Genomic DNA, 24,508 nt, shown 5'->3' on the forward strand with positions numbered 1-24,508 from the left:
GGAGTGCCTGCGCCTCTCTGGCCCAGCCCGGTGAATGGATAGCCCCGGAGCTGAGGGACCCTGGGCAGGGGAGGCACCCGGCTGTGCGCTCCGCGAAGCCGGAGCCCGCGAGATGCTTAGGAAAGGTGGCGAGGGGCAGGCAAGGTGCCCGGCGCACGCGCGCTGCGTGGGACACCTGGAGCGAGGGCAGTGGCGAGGGCAGGGGCACAAGTTTGGCCACTCCGGGGACACTGCAGGTCGGCCAAAGGCGGCCCGTGGGGTTTCTCGCTGGCAAGGGGCAGCCAGACTCGAGCCCCTGGCGTTTCCCCTGTGCCCCACCGCCCCACCCCGGCGGGTGCGGCACCCGCGGCCGGACTCTGCCCCACGCTGCGGGGAGCAGCAGCCGCAGTCGGGCGCTGTCCCGCGGGGCGCGCACCACGTGCTCCGCAGCCAATCGCCGCCGCCGCTTGATTCAAAGCGAGCTGCTCAAAGGAGCGGCCACGCCGCCCCCTCTCCCTGGCGATAGAGCCGAAATCGCCCTTTCGGGCTGGGCCCTTCCTGTCTTTTATCGCTCCGTTGTGTTTAGCTTGGAGCTCAGCAAAGAAATGGCCCAGCGCGCCTGTTTGAAGCGCCGCGTGCCAGGAGGAAGGAAGGCGGTTCGAAAACTCATCTCGCGTGGCGATCGCCCTTTGCGAAATCCATTTCTGATCTTTGCACTAAGGACTGGTTTTCCAGCGGGGGCTAAAGCGCGTGTTTGGATTTTATTAGGTATTTGGAATACAATCTATGAATGAACTGTAGCGATTACCTGTCCAGCCACCTCGTTTTGCACGTTGGGAAAGTGGGGCCCAGGGTGATGTGAATTGTCCAGCTCGAGGTCCCACGGCCACTTAGCAGTGGCCTCGCTCTGCAGCTCGAGTAAGGATCCACCGAACAAGGGTTTTCTCCCCTCTCCGCCCCCCCCCCCCCCCCCCGCCGCCTCCTAGCTTTCCTATAAACACTAGACTCAGAAATGGTTTACACAGGCTGAGGAGGCCCCACCTAGAGCTCCCGGTGTCCAGAGACAGCCTGAACCAAGACTCTGTGGGTTCTTTATTCTAATCCCACTTTTCTGTACCCCGGTCCCTGCCGGTCTGCGCTGAGAAATTTTGCTCCTTGCATGCAAGGAAAGACAGTGCCCTCTGAAGTCCTTTGTTAGCATTAACTCGCCAGCCTCACCAGGAGCCTTAACGAGTCTGTTTCATAGTTTAATTCTTTATGCGGGGCCTCAGCTCCAGACTGCTTCACAAAGCCAGGGACAGCTGGATCAGCTCATGGTAAGAGCCCCGTGCAGCGACTCTGGGGTTGGCCAGGTGAAGAGTCGACCCTGTTCCTGAAGGAGAGGTGGATAAAATCAGGCTGGACAGAGAGAGTGTAGACACACACCAGGTGCTGAAAAGAGGCGAAGTGGCTATGTGCAGCTCCAGGACAGCCCCCCCCCCCCCCCCGGTTTTAAAAACACGTTTCTGTAGCCTGTGGAGAGGTGTGGAGGAAGTCCATCAGGGCAGCTGCAAAGGCACCTTCTAGAAGCGCTTTGTCTGTCTGGGTCATGGGCTCAAAGTAGGCACGCTGGTTTGAAGAGCCGGATGCAACGTCTTCCTCTGGGGGAATCGTTCTGTTTAAACTGAGAGGTTAACACTTTTTCTCATGAAGGAGAAGTATCTGTTTCTTACTTCAGTTACCCAATCTATGCCTAGCTGATCTTGCCTAGAAATGTAAAACATGTGCATAGCTCAGTTGGTTGGCTGGGGATTTTGTCCCAGGAAGCCACGGAGTTGGGAACAGCCAATCTGTTTCTGTTGTATCTTCACCACCTGGAAACTGCAGTGTCCTTAACCGACGGGACAGCAGCATTTATCTCTCTTTGCACAAAACTCTGCTAAGCAGGCAGGGATGCTGTGGACATCGTGTGATCGTCCACCGATGCCATTTTCCTGGTCTCTTCAACCTAATGTTGCCGTCCTTCTAGGCTGCAAGAAAAGAGAAGGAAAAAAATGTTGTAGCTTCAGGAAATCTTGAAATGTGTTCAGTGACCATCGACATTTGCTTCATCTGCCTCAGGGAGATAAGCAACATGAGGCAGGGGAAAGAAATGAGCTTACGGAGGGCATAAAAGTGAAAGACATGTTCCTGCTGAGAGATAGAGGAACTAAACTTGCATCTGGGGGAAAATGTGTGTGCCTTCAATGACCTCCTACAAACTGCACTGGTTTGCTTGCACCACTGTATCAAAAGTTTTCAGGCCTGTGTGCAGTTTCTAGTGTTTATTTCACAGCTGAAAGCGATTTGCAAGTTAGCACACTTCTGATCATAGCAGCTCAAATTGTCATTACTCCAGCCGGTCCTAAAGGTAATCCTTATCACTTCCCTCACAGGACGAGAAGGTGAGCAAATCTTGTATCTGTACCGGAAGAACTCTCTAGACAGGCCTGTGATCAAACTGGACAACCACAAGCACGGTAGGTATCTGAGGCATAAACAACTCAGGAAATGCTATGGATCCGTGTCATAAAATGGCCACCACCTGACTCAAGATGTTAGGCCAGTCCCAAAGGCCCCCCGGAGCTGGTCTTTGCCTCTGCCTTGTGACACCAGACCAAGGCCTCATTTTTAATGCTATTAAGAAGCTGTGCCCAAGGCTTTGGCCTTGTTATCTCCCTTAACAACGTTATTCTGTTAGGCTGCAAAATAAGCAGCATGGGGTTAAATGTATTAGCTGCCTTCAAACCTAATTTATCTTCATTCCTTCCTAATTTACACTCAGGCTGAATTAATGAGAATGATTTAATTAACACAGTGAGACCACGGTACCAGGGACAGGACAGCTCAGGGGATTAGACCAAACAGTGGGCGATGCAGCTGCCATCCTGCCTCCTGTGGTCCCCCAAAGCCCCGCCCGAATTTCAGACGTGTCCCCTGCCAGGCTTCCCAAAGTGTCTTCTTTGTTCTTCGGTTCACTTCCTGAATCTGTGTGTGGAAAATGGCACTGCTTTCCTTCCTCGTGTAATTTCCAAGACGGGCTCCAGGGCTGTGGCCCGTAGAATCAGTGTGGCAGAGGGGCCAGCTGCTCACCAAAGCCTTGTGTTCTTGCTCCCTAGCCCACCCCCCCCACCCCCCGCCGTGTTGGGTTTGTGCTGGGACATGGACCCAGAGCCAGGGACAGCATCCCCCGTCTGCGCTTGCCTTGGGATCAATACCTGTGGAAGGAAAGGGAGGGAAGTGGGACGGGCAGGCAGAGTTCGGCTGGGATAAATGCAGTCTCAGCGGAGGCCTTGGGTGGCCCTGTGGGCAGGTCTGGAGTGGACATGACCCTGCAGAGCCGCCCCCATAAAAGCCAGAAGGCCAGGGCTTAAAGGGCCGCATCCACCGGTTGCTGAGCGCGGGCTACCCAGGAAAGGGCCCAAGGCCTTGGCCAAGGTGGCACTCGTCCACAGAGTCCCCAGTTCTGTAGAGGGCAGGTGGCTGAGGACCTTCTGCTGCCAGCGCCCCCAGAGCTGGGGGAGGGAGTCCTCTCTCGTTTGAGGATTTGAGGGACTCAGCTCTGTGCCCATTTCAATGCTTCCCCTTAACACAGATACTCAAACCTAGAAAAGTGAGACCTCGGTTCCTCCCAGCACTCCTCTTACTTTCAAAAAGATGGGGATTTTTTTTTAGTCTGGCTATTTATTAAAAATTACAAGGAAAATTATAAAGTAAGTTGGTCAATATGAGAAGTTATCAGCATTGTAGAAGTCAGTTATTTTCCTCTGGGAACAAACAAGAACTCTGAACTGATAGTTTTCTAAATTTTGGTTTCCCACCTTCTGCATGTATGTCTTTTCAACTGTATTTGTGTCAAATATTTGTTAGGATAAACCTTGAGAATATTCTTAAAATTGTATCCAAATGGACACGGTCGTATTCTAAAATTTCAGTTGCTTCCTGCATCCATTATGTGTGCCACCACCTTCCGTGTATTTTGTGAATTAAATTGGGCTATAGTATTACTTTTTAATTTCAAATTCCAGTTGTTCATGGCTGATCTATACGAATACAATGGACTTTTGTATTAGGACTTTTTTTTAAAGTTTATTTATTTACCTTGAGAAAATAGAGACAGGGAGAACAGGGGAGGGGCAGAAAGAGGGAGAGAGAGAATCCCAAGCGGGCTCCCAACTGTCAGTGCAGAGCCCAACGCGGGGCTCGAACTCACGAACTATGCGCCTATGACCCGAACCAAAACCAAGAGTCGGATGCTTAACTGCACCACCCAGGCGCCACTGTTTTATGACTTTTCATAGAAAGTTGTGTGTGAAAGTGTATTTGTGTCCTTTTGGTGCCGAGCCCACCATTCAGTTATTGTAGCTGGGAAATTCACTCTTCCTTTGAGACTGATCATCACATCCTACAGCCCCAGGTAACATTGCAAGGGGTAGACTGTTTACTGGCTGCTTACAGGACTGCAGAGGGGGATACATCTGAGCCACTTGTCCTTGGTGTCAGTCTATAAAGTCTGGTCTTTAGTAAATCAAGCAATCTAGGCTGCCTGTGTTCTTTCTTCTCCAAAGCCCTTCAATGCAATGATCTTTACAGTCTGCTGTAGGTTATGGATTTTAGGGTCAGGATTTTAAAGCCGCATTTATTATTTTTGCTCTGATTATAAAAGCAACACATGGTAGACATTTGGGGGGAAAAACAAAAAAGTAAAAGAAAAAAACCGTGAAACCGCCATTTGGAGTTAATGACATTTAGCACTTCAGTTCCATCTTTCTATATCCATAAAGTGTCTTATTTTTAGCAGTTAAGCGGTTAAGGACAGAGCCTAGAATCAACCTGGACTTCCTGTACTAGTTGCGTGTTTGAGGGGCAAGCTTCCTAGTATCCTGGTGCCTTAGTTTCCTGGTTCTTTGCAATGGGAGGTCATATGAGCACCTGGCTCCGAGCATTGTTTTGCTGATTAAATAAACTAGCATATGGAAAGCACAGAGGGCAGTGCCTGGCTTGCGGTGAGCCCTGGATAATGCCTGCTTTATGCCTGGATAATGCCTTAGTAAGCTGTTTAAGAATGGTATTCCTACAGCTATTTCCTCCCAAACCTTCCCAAGTAAAAGTAACTTGAATCATTATCAAAGTTCCTATTTCCACAATTGCCCAGTAGCATTGGGTTAAAGGACACTTCCTGTCTTGAGTGAAATTAGAGGTTCTCTTGGAGTCTGTATGTAAGGGTCTGCTTTTCTCCCACACCCAGGAACCCGACAGCGCGTGCAATAAAAGCTCAAATTCACGGGGTTTGCCTTTGCCCCCTCCTATCACCTATCTATACTGTCTTCATGTTTTACACTGGGGCCACCCGTCTTCAGCTGAAGACAGAGAAACAACATTTTTACTCTCCACTTCCTTTAGCAAACTGAGCTGCTGGAAAGGGAAACGTATTTAAGAAGTCACACAGTTAAAAAAGCAGCCGCTAGCTATTTTTAGAAGGTGGCCTGGCAAAGACAGAGCACGCATGGACCGTAAGCTCCTACTTTTTCCTGCCCTGCAGATCTTCAGGGTGTGCTTAGTAAAAGCTCACACCTATCTATCAGAATCACACCCGGCCTCTGAGGGGTGTGGCTTTTTACAGCCCAGGGGCATCTGAAACCATTCCCCACCCCACTATTTTCCATAATCTTTGAGTGCCCCAAGGCTCCCGGATCTAAACTCTTAATTTGTTCTAAGTAATTACATTAAAGAATTGATCATTGTTCCAAGCAGTAAAAATGAGCGTTTTGTTGGGCCTATATGCCTTGCGTCCAGGGCAAGATGCCAAGTCCCTGAGCATGTCTGGGCATGAAAAAGGGACCAGGAGAAGGGACCTTTGTGGTCCAAGAGCTTGTACCTTCAAATGAATATTAAAAGGATTTTATGGCCCTCTATGAGCACAGACTTTACTCACTGCACGGAGTTCAGCTCAGACAGGAGTCTGGGAAAAAACCAACCAACCAACCAAACAAGCTGCAAGTTACCATTACCAGAATGAAAAAAGAATAAAAAAGGAGAAATGCGAAACGTTGACAAACGCAATGTCTTCAAGTTCCCACCCTTGTCTCTCCTCGTGATTTTGAAATAATAGCGTGAGTGAGGACATAAATGCACGTAGACACGCATTCACCAATTTCTGTTGGCCTCATGGGAAATCTTTGGAAAGCATTCGGTATAAAATCCCAAATAATTAATGGTAATATTTTTTAAACGTCACGTCTATTCAAATAGTTACGAATCAGTTTTCACACCCACAATTATCTTGAGAAGTGCACTCACTTGGTTTCCTTCACTCACCCAATCAATCAGTCGTTCATCCAGCAAATATTTATTTACAGGCATCGTATATGAGTACTTGGTGCTGGGGATATTCTCCAGTACCGCGAGGTTTTTCAGCCCTACACTGTGATGTGACACTGTGTAGGCTCGGCTTGCCATCAGCATATTTGTATTTTGCATTTTGAATATCTCAGTCCAACTCTGAAGCCATGGACAGAAATCACAAATAGGGAAACTTGAGAGGGAATGGCGGGGCCAAAAAGGAGCTCAGCTTCTGCCACCCTTATTAGACTGCTGGTTTGGAAGAGAACCACGAGAATGCAGACTGCCTGGATTGTGAAACGGTACTCTTCAAGTGCTATTTTTCACCCAAAGATTATAAATAAAGCCATTATTGCCTCATTAAAAAAGGGCCTGTTAAAAATGGCAACGTGGCTTGTCACGGCTGGTAATGGCATCCGCCAAGAAAGAAACAGGCGAACCTCGGAGGCAGAAGTAGGGGGTGAGTGGCAACATTGCACCCTCCTTGCTCTTAACAAAGGCTTCTGTTTTCTGGAGGTTATGAGTGTTGCCACAGGAGAAGGAAACATCCCAGAGTTCCCTAAAACTGCGTATCAGCCTCTTCTACGTCTTTTCCCTGTCACTTTGATGCCAAAAATGAGAAGGAACACCAGCTTTAGACTCTAATTTTTCAGACAGTGGTTTCAGAAAGATCCTTGATCAGTTTCAAAGAATTGCCTCTGTTGCACGTGTGTGTTTTTAAAAATTTCTACACACAATTTTATGGTCTAAAATTTTTGTTTTAATTTGTCAAGTCTCAAGTTTTTGTGTTTGTCCTGCTACAGACAAAAGGTTGTTTTGTCTTGTTTTGTTTTGTTTTGTTTTGTTTTGTTTTGTTTTGTTTTGTTTCGTTTCCCTGTTGGGTACCTAAGAAATGTAACTGCCACACCCAACAAAGCCAGAAAATGAGACACTGTAGCTCAAGACGCACAGCTGGTAGACCACGGTGCAGAATTTGGATGAGGCAACAGTGCCCTCTCCTGGCTCCAACGAAGAACTAATTACAGAAGAAACAAAATTCAAGACCAATCCTAGAGGTGCGGTTCGCATTGCGGCCACAGTTAACAACACTGTATTGTGTTGTGACGATAGGGTAGGTCTTACGTTAAATGCTATTATCACAATAATAAGAAAGAAAGAAGGTGGGAGAAAACTTTTGGAGGTGACGGATACGTTTATGGCCTAGATGTGGTGATGGTTTCATGGGTGTATAATTATCCCCAAACTCATCAAGTCATATGCATTGAACACATACAGCTTTTTGTAGGTTGATCATACTTCAATATAGTGGGTGGGTTTGTTTGTTTTTTTGTTTAGTTTATTTTTATTTTGAGAGAGAACAAAGGGGGAGGGGCAGAGAGAGAGAGGGAGAGAGAGAATCCCAAATAGGCTCTGTGCTAACAGATGCAGGGCTCAAACTCAGGAATGGTGAGACCATGACCTGAGCCGAAGTCAAGAGTCAGACACTTAACCGACGGACGCACCCAGCTCCCCCAGTGGGTGTTGTTTTTTTTTTTTTAAGGCCCATATTGAAAAAGAAAAGGTGAACATAGTGTTGAAACTCCTTGTGGAAACTCGAGCAGCTTCATAGCGATAAAGGCCACGCTTCAAATGCGCAATCCAAGGTCTGGCCAGTCCGCAACAATGCCCTGCTACTCCTGTGCTCTATAAACCGGCAAGCAGAGGGCACCACCGAGTCATGTCTCTCCTCAGCACAGGCTGGGCAGTTCCCAACTGGTCAGTCTAGTGCCATTGCCCCCTCTTGCGTACAATACTAATATAAGTTGTCCTCAAGGCTGCTGGACAGGGACCCATATGTCCACTGGGATGGTCTTGGAAGTAATAAGAATGACTAGCAACCCTAACATTTATGTACATACGCTAAGCACTATGTACCCATCTCATATCATAATCCCCACAACAACCCTAAAAGATTAAAGATCTCACCGACTGAAGCCAGAACCCAAAGTGGTTTGTATCCTGTTAGAGGTGAGTTTCTAACCACTGATATACACTGCCTCCTCCATTTTCCTGATCAACTAGGGCTTCTGCTTTTCTGTCCCGGGGAATGTCAGCTTTAGCCACCCAGCACATATGCAGCAAATTTACCAGAGAAGAAGAAATGAACTGCTTGGTTTGCTTTGCTTGGTGTTGACAGGTCTGATGAAGGTGTGACAAAGGAGAAGCTGCCATCAACTGGTTAAAATTACGTGTGTGTGTGTTTTAACGTTTATATATTTTTGAAAGAGAGATAAAGACAGAGCATGAGCGGGAAAGGGACAGAGAGGGAGACACAGAATCGGAAACAGGCTCCAGGCTGTGAGCCTGACGAGGGGCTTGAACTCACAAACCGTGAGATCATGACCTGAGCTGAAGTCGGATGCTTGACCGACTGAGCCACCCAGGGGCCCTCCTCTACTGAACTTTTAGAAGAAAGATACCAAACACAAGAAACGATGTCCCTGTTGGAGTTTTCTTATAAAAGTAATTGATATCTACCTAAACGACAAATCAATAAGTAGCATCTCAAATTGTTTAAAAAAGCAATAGAGGGGTGATTTGACAGATGGAGGGTGTAGCTGAAGAGCAGAAAACAGCAACTGCTCCCCATGGCGGCCCTCTGCAGGGAGGGCAGGTTGGGAGGGGTTACTGAACAGGGCATGGCTGCTCTGTCCTCTCATCCTTCTGTACCATTTACATATCCATCTGCATGTAAAAGAAATTTTTAAAAGTCAATGACAAAAAGAAAAAAGAAAATCTTAAAGCAATACCTATGTAGTACCTCAGTGGGTCAGAAGTCCCAGCAGAGAGCCCTCAACTGGGTCCCCTGTTCAGGGCTTCCCAAGGCCGAAGTCTGGGTTCCACCAGCCTGGTGTCTTCCCTAGAGGTTCGGAGGGAGTTTCCACTTCCAAACTCATTTCAGTTATTGACAATTCAGTTGCTTGAGGTTGTAGCACTGGAATCCCCATTTTCCCATCACATAACCCCCTTCATCTTCAAGCCAACAGTGGTGCAACCCCTCACAGGCTTGGCATCTCCAACTTTCCCTTTTGCTACGTCTATCTGATTTCCTCTTCGGGCTTCCTTTTTGGTTTTTAAGAGCTCCTGTGATTAATCTAGGCCTACCTGGATAATACAGGATAATCTCCCTCTCTTAAGGCCAGCTGTTTAGTGACCTTGATTATATCTGCCATGTCCTTTCTCCTCCTAATATAACCATGGGCATGACATGGGAGGGCAGAGACAGTGGAGGCCAGAATTATGCCTGCCACACAGGTTTAAGTAGAAAGATAAGGGGCGCCTGGGTGGCTCAGTCGGTTGAGCGGCAGACTTCGGCTCAGGTCATGATCTCACAGTCCATGAGACTTCGGCTCAGGTCATGATCTCACGGTCCAAGAGTTCGAGCCCCGCGTCGGGCTCTGTGCTGACAGCTCAGAGCCTGGAGCCTGTTTCAGATTCTGTGTCTCCCTCTCTCTGACCCTCCCCCGTTCATGCTCTGTCTCTCTCTGTCTCAAAAATAAATAAACGTTAAAAAAAAAAAAAAAAAGAAAGATAAAACCGGGGGTGGGGTAAATGGGTGATGGGCATTAAGGACGGCACTTGTTTTGGGATGATTACTGGGTGTTATAGTGTTAGTGTTATTACTGGGTGTTATAGTGTTAGTGATGAATCACGGGTTTCTACTCCTGAAGCCAATACTACACTGTATATTAACTAGAGAATAAAAAAGAAAGAAAGAAAGAAAGAAAGAGAAAAAGAAAGAAGAAACAAAATCAACGGTTCTTGGAAATGGATTGAACGGACAATAATTCTATTCTTCCTCAAAGACAGATTCAAGTGGAGAGAAGTTACAGCCCAGTATCGGGGTACAGGCTACTGTTATTTGTGAGTTAGTATCATCCTACGTTTTGTGGGTCTGTTACTCAGTCTGAGTAATGAACCCGGTCGGAGGAACAGGACTGAGCTCTAGCCCCAGCTCTGTGCGATGTTAAAAACAAGACACCGGGTCCCGAATGAAGTTGCTTATGCTGAACCCCATGTCACCAAACCAAGACTGAACTTGATTAGGGTTTCAACTCTTCCAGAAATGGAATGTTCAACCAGTCAGTCAGGAATCTGATCAGCACCAGTTAGGTAATCTGCCTGACAGACCCCTGCCCTCCCCTAAAGGAAAGTAACCTTGCAATAACCGGCCGGCTCTTAATATAATTTCCTCGTTCCTCCTCCCTTCTGTCTAGAAAAGTCGTTCACTTTTTGCACAGCATCTTACAGCTGGCTTTTTCCTCTCAGCTAGATCTGACGCTGCCCAATTTGAGCCAACTTTTGCTCAAATAAACTCTTAAAATTTTGAATGTGCCTCAGTTTATCCGTTAACAGAATCCTTGGGGTGGTCAGTCCACCTCTTGGGGCCTGGGTTTTCTAATTAGTCAAAAAGGAATTGAACCAGATAGTTTCTTCCCCCCTGCCCCCAAATGTTACTTTTTTATACAATACGGAGTCTACATAGACATCCCTTAAAATGATATAATGGTTTGGGCCTTTTAGAACGATTTTCACAATGCAAGGCAAGGTTCGCAGTCATCAAATAATATGCCCATTCATAGACAACTGCAGTTTGTAGAGTGTTTTTTGCTTTATAATCCTCAAACGCCCTTGGCAAGGTGAATATTAGAGTTATTGGGCCCCATTTCCCTGATAAGAAACTGGGTCAGAGAGAATAAAGAACTTGCCTGGGATCACATGGTTGCTAAGTGGCAATGGTTGTGGTCTGAACACAGGTTCTGCAGAGGATCAGACCACCTTTGTCTTTTTGCCACCCTGTGGCCAGCCCCTCTCCCAGAACTCAGCAGTAATACAATAGATATTTGTGGAATGAATACATGAATGGTGTCACAAATGAACGAACACCTCTTCCAACTACCTCACAAAGAAATATCCAAAATGCATTCATTGCTCTGTACTTGCTAAGGCAAGAAGGTCTAGCAAAGCATTCAGAATACATTTTCAACTTGGGCTCAGCCTAGATGATCCCCTTACCTTATCAGGGAAAACCCCATTTCCACAGTATTTTGCTTAATCAGGGTTCCACTGGATGCCTCAAGAAATAGGACCACATTCAGAGCCATGAATGAGAAGAAATTTTCCCCCAACCCCCAAACAAGAACCATGATCAGCAGATGACGAATGCCTCTTCGCAATAACTTGGGCCTTTGTGGAAGCGTGGACCCCTCCCACTGTGGACCAACCGGCATCACTGTGCTTTTCCTCTCGAGATAAGAAGTGCCGAGTCACCCAAAGAGCAGGTCACCCAAAGGTGAAGTAATTTATTTCTGTTCCCTGGTGATCAATTGGTCTGTATTCTTTGGTGCTAGAAAGGATAAGACTCAGGTAATGGAAAACCAGAACGCATCTCCCTGTTGGGAAAGCTTCACAATGAGTAGCCAGTTGTTAATTCTAACATGCCAGCACGAATCTTGTGGTTTGGTAAGTAGTCTGTTCACCGGCTCTGTGTAAAGCTCCCCTCATGCCCGACAGACTAGGAATTCCCTAAAAAGTCTAACCCTAAATTATTTTCACTTGATTTAATACCTAACTCTGGAGGAATGAGTCTAACACAGAAATTAAATTAATGCTCACTTTTATGTCTGTAGGCAATACGTATACATGCAGCATCTATAAACAACAATTCGTGTCCATTTATAATCACACCATGGCTCACGGAGTGGGCTGGATTGTCTCAATCATCCTGGGAGGTAGGTATTCTCATTATCCCCATTTTGTTAATGAGGAAACAGGAGAAACAATGCAATTTAACTTACCCATAGCCCACAGTTAGTAAATAGCAAACTCTGGGCCCAAACTTTCTTATTCAGAACCTTTGCTCTTGGGGCACTTGGGTGGCTCAGTCGGTTAAGCCTCCAACTCTTTTTTTTTTTAATGAAAAGCTAGTTCAAAATTATTTTAATACAGCATTTTAATCATTATTCATATATTTAGCCAATCTCTATCAAGTTAAATAAAGTCAATCATCAACATAGGAGCATGAAATCTGAGTTGCAAGGTGCATAAGGAGCTTATAATCATGTATAATAAGTAAAAAAAATTACTCCAAAACAGCCAGAGCCCTATTTAGAAAAAGAAGGGGAGTGTCCTAGAAAACCTTTTTATAACACCATTCATTTAACAAATTTGATAGTTAAAGTTGTCCATGTTTTCTTGTCGCCATTACTAAAGGCGCCCTTCCAAATACTGGGTCAGTACTTAAAAATTATTGACAATTCCAAAACTTTTCATTTATGTAGACTATGTCAATCAATATTTACCTTATTTCAAAATAGAACAGTAATGAAAGGAGTACATGTTAACATAAACAATATATGCCTCCAACTCTAGATTTAAGTTCCCATCACGATCTCCCTGTTTGTGAGTTCGAGCCCCACGTCAGGCTCTGTGCTGACAGCGCGGAGCCAGCTTGGGATTTTCTGTCTGCTTCTCCTTCTCTGCTGCTCATTCTCTCTCTCTCAAAAATAAGTAAGTAAACATTAAATGGGGGCGGGGGTGTTCTTCCTAGCTTGTGAGCCTACTGATCTGCAAATCTAATTGTGCAAGAAGCAAGCGCCTCCTGAATACAGGGCAGCGTTTTGCCTTCATGTCTTTTCTCAATCAACAGATGTTAAATCACAGCAGCTCTCATGCTTGGAACATTCTGCAATTTTTTTTTACACTGAAAAGAGCTTGGGTAGTAATTACGAATCTTAAGGCACAAACTTAAAAGTATATGAAATGTCATTTTTTTTTCCTAGAACGGAACTTAATTTTTGTTGTTCACTGCTCCTTTGGCAGAAAATTGTTCTCAGTCACTGAAGGGATTCCCTCCCTCAGCCCCCTTCCCTTTCTCCCCCGGGGTTTTGTCCACGTTCCAAAGTGCTTTTGAGGAGCCACAAGGTCAAGGATGGAGGCACACCTGCCCCACCCTCTCCCCCAGGACGACCACCACCCCTTCTGATCTTCATCCGGTGGTTACCCATGAACTTGCCAGCCCCTCTCAGTTGCCCTCCATCATTTTGCTGCCCTGTTCCTTTTTGGAAACTCTGTGAGGTTGTATAGCACCCTTTCTGCCTGAACTCACCACACAGCCTTCTCCCTCCATGGAAAAGTGTAATAAAATCATACGTGCTTAAATATGTAAATACCCTAACATGACCACAGTAACAGACATTAGAAAGGAGTCAGGTAGTCTCCTACGAATGCAGGATCACTGTGAACACACATCTCCAAATATAGAATGACCTTGGCCACTCAAGGACCAGGACTCACATTACATCAGCAACATGGCTTAGCAAAATGATTATCTTGCCAAAATCCCAAACCAGACAGAGAAGAGTTGTCCCTCACTTCTCATAGTGGTCCTAACCCTGGATAATTCAGTTGGTATTAAGACACCACAAAATACATGAATAGGCACACCTGGGTGGCTCAGTCAGTTGAATGTCTGACTCTTGATTTCGGCTCAGGTCATGATCCTAGGGTTGTGGGATCGAGCCCCACATCAGTCTACACACTCAGCATGAGATTCTCTCTCTCTTTCCTTCTGCCCATCGCCCACACTTGCACACGTTCTCTCTCTCACTCTCTCTCTCTCTTTCAAAAAAAAAAAAGTAGGTAAATGAAGTGGGCAATTTCCACTTCTGGCCAAAATGGAGTAATGGAGACCAGATTTACCTTCCATCTGAAACAACCAAAACTAGACAAAGTGTATGAAACAAGGACCCTTAAAACACTGGGTCGTCAGGCAACCAAACCAACCTCACAGGCCACAGTCCAAACTTACAGGCAGACCTATTCCCCCAGCACCTCTGCTTTAGAACATTAAATCCATCCCCTCTCTTTGCTTGAAGGCACAAATAGATTTGCACTTAACTAAGTGAGGTTTAGCTCTTGCGATGTTGAGTTTGATGCTGTTGTAGATAATTGTGGCCGAAAAGGATAACATTAAGCCCTGATGAAGCTCCCGGACTTCTGTGGTGACTGAATGATTTCTGTTAGAACTGGGGGTATTGTACACAGAACGCTGACCTGAGAGGTGTGAGCAGGCACAATGCACATCACATAAGCCCAAATCCAACCATAAACATTTGCTGAGCACCCACCACAGGTCAGCTTTGCAGAGGCCAATAGGACACGTTCGGGGAACGCAGAGCCCGGTAGAGGGCGCTCTAGTCTCTAAATTCTTAATCAGCGATTAGGCCACCTCCTATATGTCAATTTCCTATGCAACAAAAGATAAAGATATCCCGTGGGCACCAGCTTGGGTGATGCAGGGAGAGATGGGGAGTTCTCCCAGCTCCCCCTAGTGAAGCTGTCTTTGCTCCCTTTGTCCTACCCAGGCGTCACATTAATGCCCAGGACTGAGTAATGGGGAGCCAACCCGTCCCGAATCTACCCCAGCTCTAAAATTGCTTGCCAGGAATCAGCAGGTATTTTACATTTTCTACTTAAACTCTTGACATTAACATCCCCTATGCCAGTGCTTCTCAAACTTTAATGTGCATACAAATTACGTGGGGATCTTGTTCAATCGCAGAGTCTTATTCAGAAGGTCTGGAGTAGGAACAGAGATTGTGTGATTCTAACAAGCTCTCGGGTGCCTGCCCATGCTACTGGGCTGCAGGCCACACCTGAGAGGCAAGGTCTTGCAAGATACAGTATTAAGGAAGCCATCTGTAACCACAGAATCTCCTGGAGACATTCCCGTGAGTGATATGAACCGCTCTTCAGCCTCGTGAGACCATGGCTCCTTAGAGGCAAGGTTAGCTTTCATTCCTTAGTTAAGGGGATCTGACATGTAAATAAATATAGTGCATAGAATGTAAGAGAAAGACGGACTCCCTGTGGAGGTCGGGGAAAGCTTCCGGAAGGAGGTGATTTCTGAGCTAGGTGTGTAAAAATAGGAGTTCAGTGGATGGAGAGGAAGAACAGGCACAGAGGGGTAAGTCCCTACAAGGGACTCAAAGGTTAAACAGGGGAACATGTGTTTTTTTTTTTAACTTTAAATTTTTTAATGTTTATTTATTTTAGAGAGACAGACAGAGCATAAGCGGGGGAGGGGTGAGAGAGAGGGAGACACAGAATCCAAAGCAGGCTCCAAGCTCTGAGCTGTCAGCACAGAGCCCTACTCGAGGCTTAATTAAACTCAGGAACTGAATGAGATCATGACCTGAGCCAAGTCAGATGCTTAACCAACTGAGCCACCCAGGTGCCCCTGGAGAATATGTATTTTAATGTGTTATAATTGAACATGTATTCTAGAGCATCCTGACTGCTGGGTATGCAGTCAGGTAGGGAAAGGCAGGCCAGACCCAGGAAGATAGCTCTAATGTAACAGACAGTGAGGGTCTAGACCACACTGAAGACAGCAGGGAAGCAGGATCCCCACAACCTGCAGATGTGGTTCCTGGTGCCTTTGTCACGGAAGTGGCAGTTGGGGGGAGTGGGAAGACAGTGGGTGTGGCTGTGCAGATACTGAAGTTGGGTGGGGCTCAAAGTCCAGGAGATGGATACCAGCAATCTGAAGCTGGCGTCTGACCTCGAGGATGGACCCTGATTCCCACATGCATATGAAAAGGGGGTTGGGAGTTAGGGGTATGCGTCTTCCCATGGAGTGTAGAGGTGATGTGAGGCCCTGGCAAAGCCACACTAAGTGGTTCTTTGGCTCTGGGTGTCCTTTTCCATCAGCACCAGCACTAACAGCATCTGGTTGTTGTTTTTTTTAATTTTTTTTTTAAGTTTATTTATTTTTGAGACAGAGAGAGACAGAGCATGAACGGGGGAGGGGCAGAGAGAGAGGGAGACACAGAATCGGAAGCAGGCTCCAGGATCCCAGCTGTCAGCACAGAGCCCGATGCGGGGCTCGAACTCACGAACGATAAGATCATGACCTGAGCCGAAGTCGGACGCTTAACCGACTGAGCCACCCAGGCGCCCCAACAGCATCTGTTAAGATAAGGGTAAAAACGACATAGTTGTTTATGTCAGGTGCTAAGAAGGGCTGTGATAAGAACATCAAGTTTTACGAATGTTGTAGCCAACATTCAGATAAGCATGGAGATTGTAACTGTTAAAGTGTTGAACTTTTTTTTTAACTTGGAAAAGAGTCTCAGACTATTGACCATTGATCTCTCAGAGTCTATTAAAACCTGTGTTCATTACGGTGTGGCAAAGCCAGTTACAACTGGTCAGCAATCAGTCTTTATGCTAATTCACACGATTAGGTACTCCACTATTATTAAATGCAGATGACTTGAAGCAATGAAAAAAAAATCAGTTTACTGGTTTTTTATTATTTTACTAATTAAAAAAAAATTTTTTAATGTTTATTTAATTTTGAGAGACAGAGCACAAGCTGGGGAGGGCACAGAGAGAAGGAGACACAGAATCCAAAGCTGGCTCCAGGCTCCAAGCTGTCAGCACAGAGCCCGATGCAGGGCTCGAACTCACAGACTGTGAGATCATGACCTGAGCCGAAGTCAGATGCTTAACCGACTGAGCCACCCAGCACCCCAGAGTTTACCTTTTTTAAAGGAGCCAAATCTCCTTTTCACAGCAAAGCCAGTCTTGTACAAATGATTATTCTTGCTGTTTTCTGTGTTATTTTCCAGAAATTCTACATACTAGGTTGTTCTCATATATGTGTGTGTGTGTGTAAGTATATATATATACTTATATATATAGCTGGTGTTTATTTCTGAGTTGTAATTTCAGTAATCATCATGTGACTTCTGACACAAGTTAGAGTTTGGGAGAATTTATTTTTATTATTAATAAGGGAAATTTATTCTCAAGATTGCGTACTCTGAAATATAAAAGAGAAGCAACATTTCATATGTCTTTCTTGAGTCATGTAGGCTAAGAAAGAGATGCCAACAATTCGATATAATTGACTGCACTCTGAGGCATACATTTTGTCTCTTCTGGTCAAATGAATCTACATTTGTGATATTTATGCACAACTAAGTTGACATCGTATACGTTTCTTTTAATTGTTAAATTTATTGCACATATATTTCATGAGCACGTGTTAGCATCCAAATGGTAATTTAAAAACAATAATCAGTTAAAACACTGTCGTTTGCATTCTTTCTTACGTGCAGAGTATCATTTCATTCTTGAGATTCTGTGTAGAAATTTTTTAAGGATTATCTCCAGTTACAGATAAGACTCCTGGAGTTTAAAAAGGTCAGGTGACCGACCTGAGTGAGATAACATGGCTGGTGACAGTAAATCTGAGACTCCAAATGAGGTTACCTGTTGCATAATGGCAATTGCATAAATATCCTAAAGTGAAACAGAGGGTTTTTTTTTTTTTAATTGTTCAAAGAAAAAGAAAATATTTAGAGCTGGCTAGAAAAGGCTATAAAACAGCTAGTTCATCGATCACTTCCTGGGCACTATGGATAGAAATGAAACCTGGACCACCTTGGAGCTGGTCTCAGCAGCGTGTTGCATTCAAAAGAAACACAAACCCAACTCCAAAAAAGCCTTGCAGCTTAATGTGCGAAATCTCTTCGAGAGGCAGCAAACAGGGAACCATACTGGATGACACAGAGAATATTCTAAAATTTTTCATTTCCTTTATCTCAGTAGCTGCTCCCCTTAAAATTGTTCTTCCCCAGAAGACTGCTCTCAGTACCTTCTCCCTGCCCCCTTGCTGCCCCTTCACTGGCCACCGCACCCGTAGTGACTTCCAGAGTTCATTCCTTCCCGTGGTCACTCCAGCTCCTTTCCAGTATGAAATCAGTTTAGCCTCTCAGCTGTGTCCAAGACTCTTCCACAGTTACCCCTCTGGTCAAGATCATGATGGAAGCAGGAAGCTGTCAGATCCTCCCAGACTAAGAACGGTGAGGTGTGTGTGTGTGTGCATACACAATCTTCTGTTGTCCCCGTCACATAAACTTAGAGCTGACATCCTCCAGTGGCTTCCACCCCCTTTCTACAACCACAGGGTGCTGTTTATCTTCACTCCAGCCACACTGGCTGCCTCATTCATCCCCATTCCACACCAAGCGTTCCCCAACCTCAGGACCTTTGCACTTATGGACCTGCCTAGAAAACTTTTCCGTAGATATCACATGACCAGGTCCCTCCCTTCATTCACATCCCTGCTCAGATGTCTCCTGATAAGTGAGGCTGTCCCTGAGCTCCTGGCCTGAGACAACAAGGTCCTTTCCCTCTCCATCCCTTCCTCCTGCTTAATTTTCCTTCAGCTTACTTCTCACCGCCTCCTACTGTGAGGAGAGGGAGTTCGTCAGTTGCGCTCTCTGCTAAAACCTTCGCACATAGAATGTTGCATGACACCTGGTAAATCCTCAATAAATAGTTGTTAAATAGATAGCACTTGTTCTTCAAAATTTTATTAGAAGGCTAATAAATCCTTCACTGAGTGAAGAATGTATTTTCCTTGCGAAACTTGACACTGATTATTGGCAGTCTCGTGTTTTCAAACGAGCCTCCGCGTCCTGTTTGCTCCTTGGCTGATTTGCTATTGGGTCTGCATGTCACATGTTGTGTCTTACCTCTCTTACCTCAGCTTACCTCTCTTACTGTTAGCATGTAAGGGCCAGGTTTTCCTGCCCAGTCTCCAGCTCCAGCTGAATCCACTAACAAAGCTGAATCACAGACTCTGACCCAGGCTGATGGCAGGTCAGTAACTTTCAAAAGCGTCAGCTGTCTGTGAGCCCCCAGGGCGTCGGCATCTTGAAACAGGGAAGATTCCAGGGGCCCTGCCTCTCTGGCATCTCTGAGGCCTGAGCTGTGGGGAGTGGCAGCCTGAGACCTTTGGTACCTGTGTCTCCCAGCATCGAGAGGGCATTTCTGGTGAGAAAGAAAACGGGCCCCAAAGGGGTGGGGATTGAACACCAGCACCCGCTAACAAATTGCTGCCTCCAAATGGTGCCAGATGCCTCTCTCACTTTGCACTTACCTGGAGGCACACACGGGGTCCATAGTGAATCAGAAGCAAAGCATCCTGCACAGAGAAGCCTTTGCCCAGAAAGAGTCCTGGCCCTTGAGCTCGGCTCCTGGGATGTAATCTGTGTCATTCCTGATAGAAAGGAAGGGCTCCTGGGTGGCTCAGTTGGTTAAGCGTCCGACTCTTGATTTCGGCTCAGGTCATGATCTCACGGTTCATGAGTTTGAGCCCCAACATCAGGCTCCTCGCGCTGACCATACAGAACCTGCTTGGAATTCTCTCTCTCCCTCTCTCTCTGCCCCTCCTGCACACGCTATCTCTTTCTCAAAATAAATAAATAAACTAAAAAAACAAAAAAAGACATTTTAGAAGTGTCTGTTTAGGGCAGGGTCTGGATACACCAGATCTTAGGGTGGGGTTAGCCACACCTGACAGTTTCAGGGTGAGAGCTGGCCATGCCGGAAAGACCAACCATGTGATTTAGGTGGGGGCCTTTGGCTGGAGGCTGAGATCAATCCCTGGAAAGTCAATCATGCCAAGGTAAAAAGAGCCCCAACATCTTCTGAACACCACAGCTCAGGTGAGCGTCCCTGATGGGTGATGTCCCATGTGTCTGTCACACGGTGATGCCAGGGTGGTCCGAAGCTTTGCTCTGGCACCCTCTCCCACCTGCTCTATATTCTCTTCCTTTGGTTGATTTCAACCTGTATCCTTGTCCTGTGATGTAGCATAACTGTGGGCACAATAGCTTCCAGCGGCTTCTATAAGCCTTCCTTCTAGTGAATTATCAAAACAGGGTTTTATAAAAACTGCCTCCCCACAACCTTGGACTTGGTGTCAGAAGTGAGGGCGGCTTGGGGACCGTACCTTCAAACCTCACAGTCTGGCGACACTGGTGACGTCCCCAAAGCACGAGGAGATGGGGGCCACGGATCTGAGGTGTTTCAGTCCAATACCGTATGTATGCTCCTTCCTCCATGTCACTTTATCTTTTATTTTCACATTTCTTTACATTTAAAAGCTTTCATAGAGGAAACAGACTTTCCAAACAGGGGAACAACATGTCATTGGTACTTATGTAATATTTGTGTCACTAAGTCCCAAGAGACTTTAAAAATATTGAATTTGAAAATAATGTCCCAGCATAGTATGAATTTTGTAGCGTAATGAAGTCACCTGCCTGAGGCCTCACAATGCTCACAGCCAAACTGAGAAAAGAACATGCAGGGCCCGACCCCTCGCTGCCTCACAGCCCATGGTCAGGGCCGAGACATATTAACCTTAGGACACACTAGAAAGCCCATGATAACCTGGAAGCAGCAGGTGAAGGTGCTGAGCCAGGAGGAAACAGGGGAGCTTATCTGCCTCAGGAAAAGTGCAGCAATGATGAAGGGGGGGCCACAGGCAATCCTGACCTTGAAGGGATCACAAAGTGAAAGATGAGTCCCGGCCAACAGGGAGGGGTAAAGGAGGTGTAAGGAAAGACGCAGAGGCACTTAGTAGGTGTGAACAAAGTGGGATGTCCTAGAGAAGGTGTAGAAGCATGGAGAGCTAGGGAACAAGCCCAGCTCATTCCTCTGGGGGGCAGGGGGTGGTGGATGGGGAACCAAGAGCTGTGCTAAATCCCTTCTCTCTTAACTTTTCAGTTAGCTACACTTGACTCTCAGGTCCTTGAGCAGAAACTAGCGTTGCTTTGCTATCAGCTGAGCACGCGTGTTCTTCCTCAACCCGGGAAGTTGCACTTTGATGACGACAAATAGAATTCCAACCTTGAAAGTGTGATAAATACCTGGGAGTTCGTATCAGAGCTCTGAAGTCAAAGGGGCTCTTAACTTCGATGTAATGACCTTTCCCACCCCGATGGTGAAGGACTGGGGACTGACGGGCGATACTCTGTCCATAACTGGACAGAGTGGATGGAGTGGAGGAGGCGGAGAGGAGCCCAAAGGCAGGAGGAAGTCACCATGGTAACAGAGCAAGAAGCCAAGGGCGAGGAGACAAGGGAACAAAGGGGAAGGAGGCCAGAGGGAAGGGCACGTGTGCTGCATGGCCCACGCCGCATGCCCAACAGCCACCTCAAACCTTGATCTGACCCTCAACGCTGGGTGCAGCCCCAAGTCTCGAATAGTGATTCGTCTAAGCCGATTGTAGCAACCCCATCCCTTTTATCAAGGAGCGGATCTCGAGGCTTCCCTCTTAGCCAGGGGAGCTGTGTGACTCGGTTGGTGCCCCTGAGTGAAAGGAAGCCGGCTGGAAGGTTTCCGGAAAATGTTTTGCTTTTCCGTTAAAAGAGATCCGTGAGGCTGATGCCTCCCCTTTCCCTCTTCATCCAGCCTCCATCGGAGATCACGATGCCTGAAGCTGCAGCAACCGACTTGCAGCTCTGAGGGGCAAGGCAGGAGAATCACAGTGACACCAGCCGTGACGTCATTAAACCACTGAACTGAGCCAGCAGCTGCCCACTGCCAGGCATGTCGGTAGGTGAGGAAAATGAGAACTTTTTTGCTGAAGCCATCCTTGGCGTATCTGTCTTCCTAGCAGCAGCTGAATGCAGCCCCAATACAAAGGTCTTATGCTAAGACAATGTCCTTCGGGGCACTTAGGTGGCTCAGTCGGTTAAGCGTCCAACTTCAGCTCCAGTCATGATCTCGCAGTTCGTGGGTTCAAGCCCCGCGTCGGGCTCTGTGCTGACAGCTCAGAGCCTGGAGCCTGCTTTGGATTCTGTGTCTCCCTCTCTCTCTTTGCCTCTCCCCTGCTCATTCACACTCTTTCTCTCTCTCAAAAATAAGTAAACATTAAACAAAAAATTTTTTTTTGATAATCAAAAAAAGAAAATATCTTTCAATTTTGGATTATTACCTTTATAACTGGTAAAATCATATTTTAGATTATCACTAGAGAAATCTCAGTAATTTTTTTAATTGTCTTAGAGGGCACCTGGATGGGTCAGTCAGTTAAATGTGCAACTCTCAATCTCAGCTCAGGGTTGTGAGTTCAAGCCCTGCGTTGGACTCTGTGCTGGGCATGAAGCCTACTTTAAAAAAAGATTGCCTTAGAACTCATGCATCCCATCAAAGAGGCCTCTGATCCTCCTGCTCCATAAACTGCACTTGAGAGCTGAACCAGGCAAGAGAAGCAATTATGGCAAGAGTAAGACAGACAAGACATTGACTAGAAGAAAAGGGGCAACTCAAGAAAGTAAGAGGGGCACCTGGGTGGCTCAGTCTGTTAAGTGTCTGACTTCAACTCAGGTCCTGATCTCGCGGTCCGTGAGTTTGAGCCCCGCGTCAGGCTCTGTGCTGACAGCTCAGAGCCTGGAGCCTGTTTCAGATTCTGTGTCTCCCTCTCTCTCTGCCCCTCCCCTGCTCATGCTCTGTCTCTCTCTCTCTCTCTCTAAAATAAATAAACATTTAAAAAACTAATTAAAAAAAAAAAGTAAGTAAGAATGTGGGAGCTGGAACCTGGGCACACCTGGCATCCCTCTGGCAGAGAGAGAATGGTGGCAAGAAATCCATTTCTGCTCGGCCTATCCGCCCTTCACGCCAGACTGTAGCAGGCTGAACCACAGGGAGCCGTGTCTGTTGGTGTTGGTGAGGGCGTCGTGCAGCAATTGGTCCCCTCCCTGGCTCCCAGCATGACAAGCCCAGAGCTTTCGCATGGGCCAATTGCACTTGTAACAGGCACTCATTAGATTCCCAGAGCGTTATGGAAGCTGAATACAAATTGAAGTCCACAGTCATTGACCCTGAGAGTTATCCTCTGCATGGGAATAGGAGAAAATCACTAGGAGGCCAAGAGGTGGAAAAGCAAAGCCAGAGGGGGAAAGGAGCCCATGCTAGACAAACCAGTCAGGTCTTCCGCTACCTCAAGAAGTCTTGCCTCTTTTAGTTCCGTATTTTGAAATGGAGTTCTACCTAAAGGAAATCCAACACATAAAAAAATCCAAACCTGCAAAACAAACTGGAAGATCGTGCACATTCTGGATGGAGAGTTCATTTTGCATAGTGCAGGGTTTCTTCATGACATGAGCCTATGCTTCAGGAATCGAACTCATCAGAATTCTTTAGCAGTGTGTCCATGTGTAATCAAAACACCTTCATGCGTGCAAAGTGCTTCGTCCTTCGCAAAACACGTCCACAACATGCTTGCCCTCATGACCACTCTATTTAATCCTCATGGCAGCGCTGTCTTTGTGAAAAGAATAGATGTTACTTTCAAAATCGTATGTTTTTGTTCAAAGAGCCAATCTTCATTTGAAAAATAGGTTTGTTTCCAGCTGATTGTAAAATTTGTATGTGCTCATTGCAGAAAATTGGAAAATACGGAAAGGTGGAAAAAAGAAAAAAAACCCTCCACACTCCAAAGAAAACCACCACGATTTTAAGGTTTTTTTTAAAAATAATCCTTTAAATTGAAACACAGTTGGCATACAACATTATGGTAGTTTCCAGAATACAGCAGGATTTGGTGTTTGTATATGTTGCAAAATGGTCACCATGGTAAGTCTAGTCACCACACATAGTACACAGTTTTTTTCTTGTGATGCACACTTTTAAGATCTACTCTTAGCCACTTTCCAGTATGCAGTAGAGTATTATTAACTATGGTCCCCATGCCATACATTGTGCACCTTGCATTCTCATAAGGTTTTCTTTGTCTTTGCACCCTGCATGTTAGTTCCGCTTGGGCGTAATACTGGTTAGACCATTTTATTTTCTGCTTTTTTTTTTTTTCACCCAACATAACGTGCATATTATTTCAGGATGTTCTTCCTCTTAGTGTCATTTTTTTCACAACTGCACACTATAATTTGCTTCATTCTTGCCAGTAATGAAATACTTTGCCCATTTTGTTTCGGATCACCCTGCCCGTGTCGTGCAAACAAAAATCTAAAACAACTTTGCCATTTTAAAATCTACCAGGCTAATCACTCTTCCTACTATTGAGTCTTTCCTCCTGTCATTCATTCTTTCATGGACCTCTGTCTGTACAAATCTTTGTCTAAAACTATGGCAAACTTTTTCAGGCTCAGTGATCAGAGACGGACCTGGTTCTCCAAAAGAAATGAGTGTTTAAGGTGCTCGACTGCCAAAGTGCCACTCCAAGCCTCATACCAATCTGCACTCCCCAAGTCCCCACTCACCAGCACTGAGTGGGTGTTTTTTTTTTTAATTTTTTTTTAAC

General features: G+C 46.0%; 1 protein-coding gene across 1 annotated transcript in view; it reads left to right on the top strand.

The window, feature by feature from the left end:
- The first annotated feature begins 584 nt into the window (after positions 1 to 584).
- The window catches only part of HEXB (hexosaminidase subunit beta), a 74,305-nt gene continuing 50,381 nt past the window's right edge, over positions 585 to 24,508 (top strand). The window contains exons 1-3 of the mRNA XM_049648887.1: positions 585 to 747; positions 2,394 to 2,477; positions 20,121 to 20,281. Coding sequence (XP_049504844.1) covers positions 585 to 747; positions 2,394 to 2,477; positions 20,121 to 20,281 — 408 coding nt within the window. The remainder of the gene's footprint in view (positions 748 to 2,393; positions 2,478 to 20,120; positions 20,282 to 24,508) is intronic.

This window comes from Panthera uncia (genome assembly GCF_023721935.1).
Source record: "Panthera uncia isolate 11264 chromosome A1 unlocalized genomic scaffold, Puncia_PCG_1.0 HiC_scaffold_17, whole genome shotgun sequence".
NCBI lineage: Eukaryota > Metazoa > Chordata > Mammalia > Carnivora > Felidae > Panthera > Panthera uncia.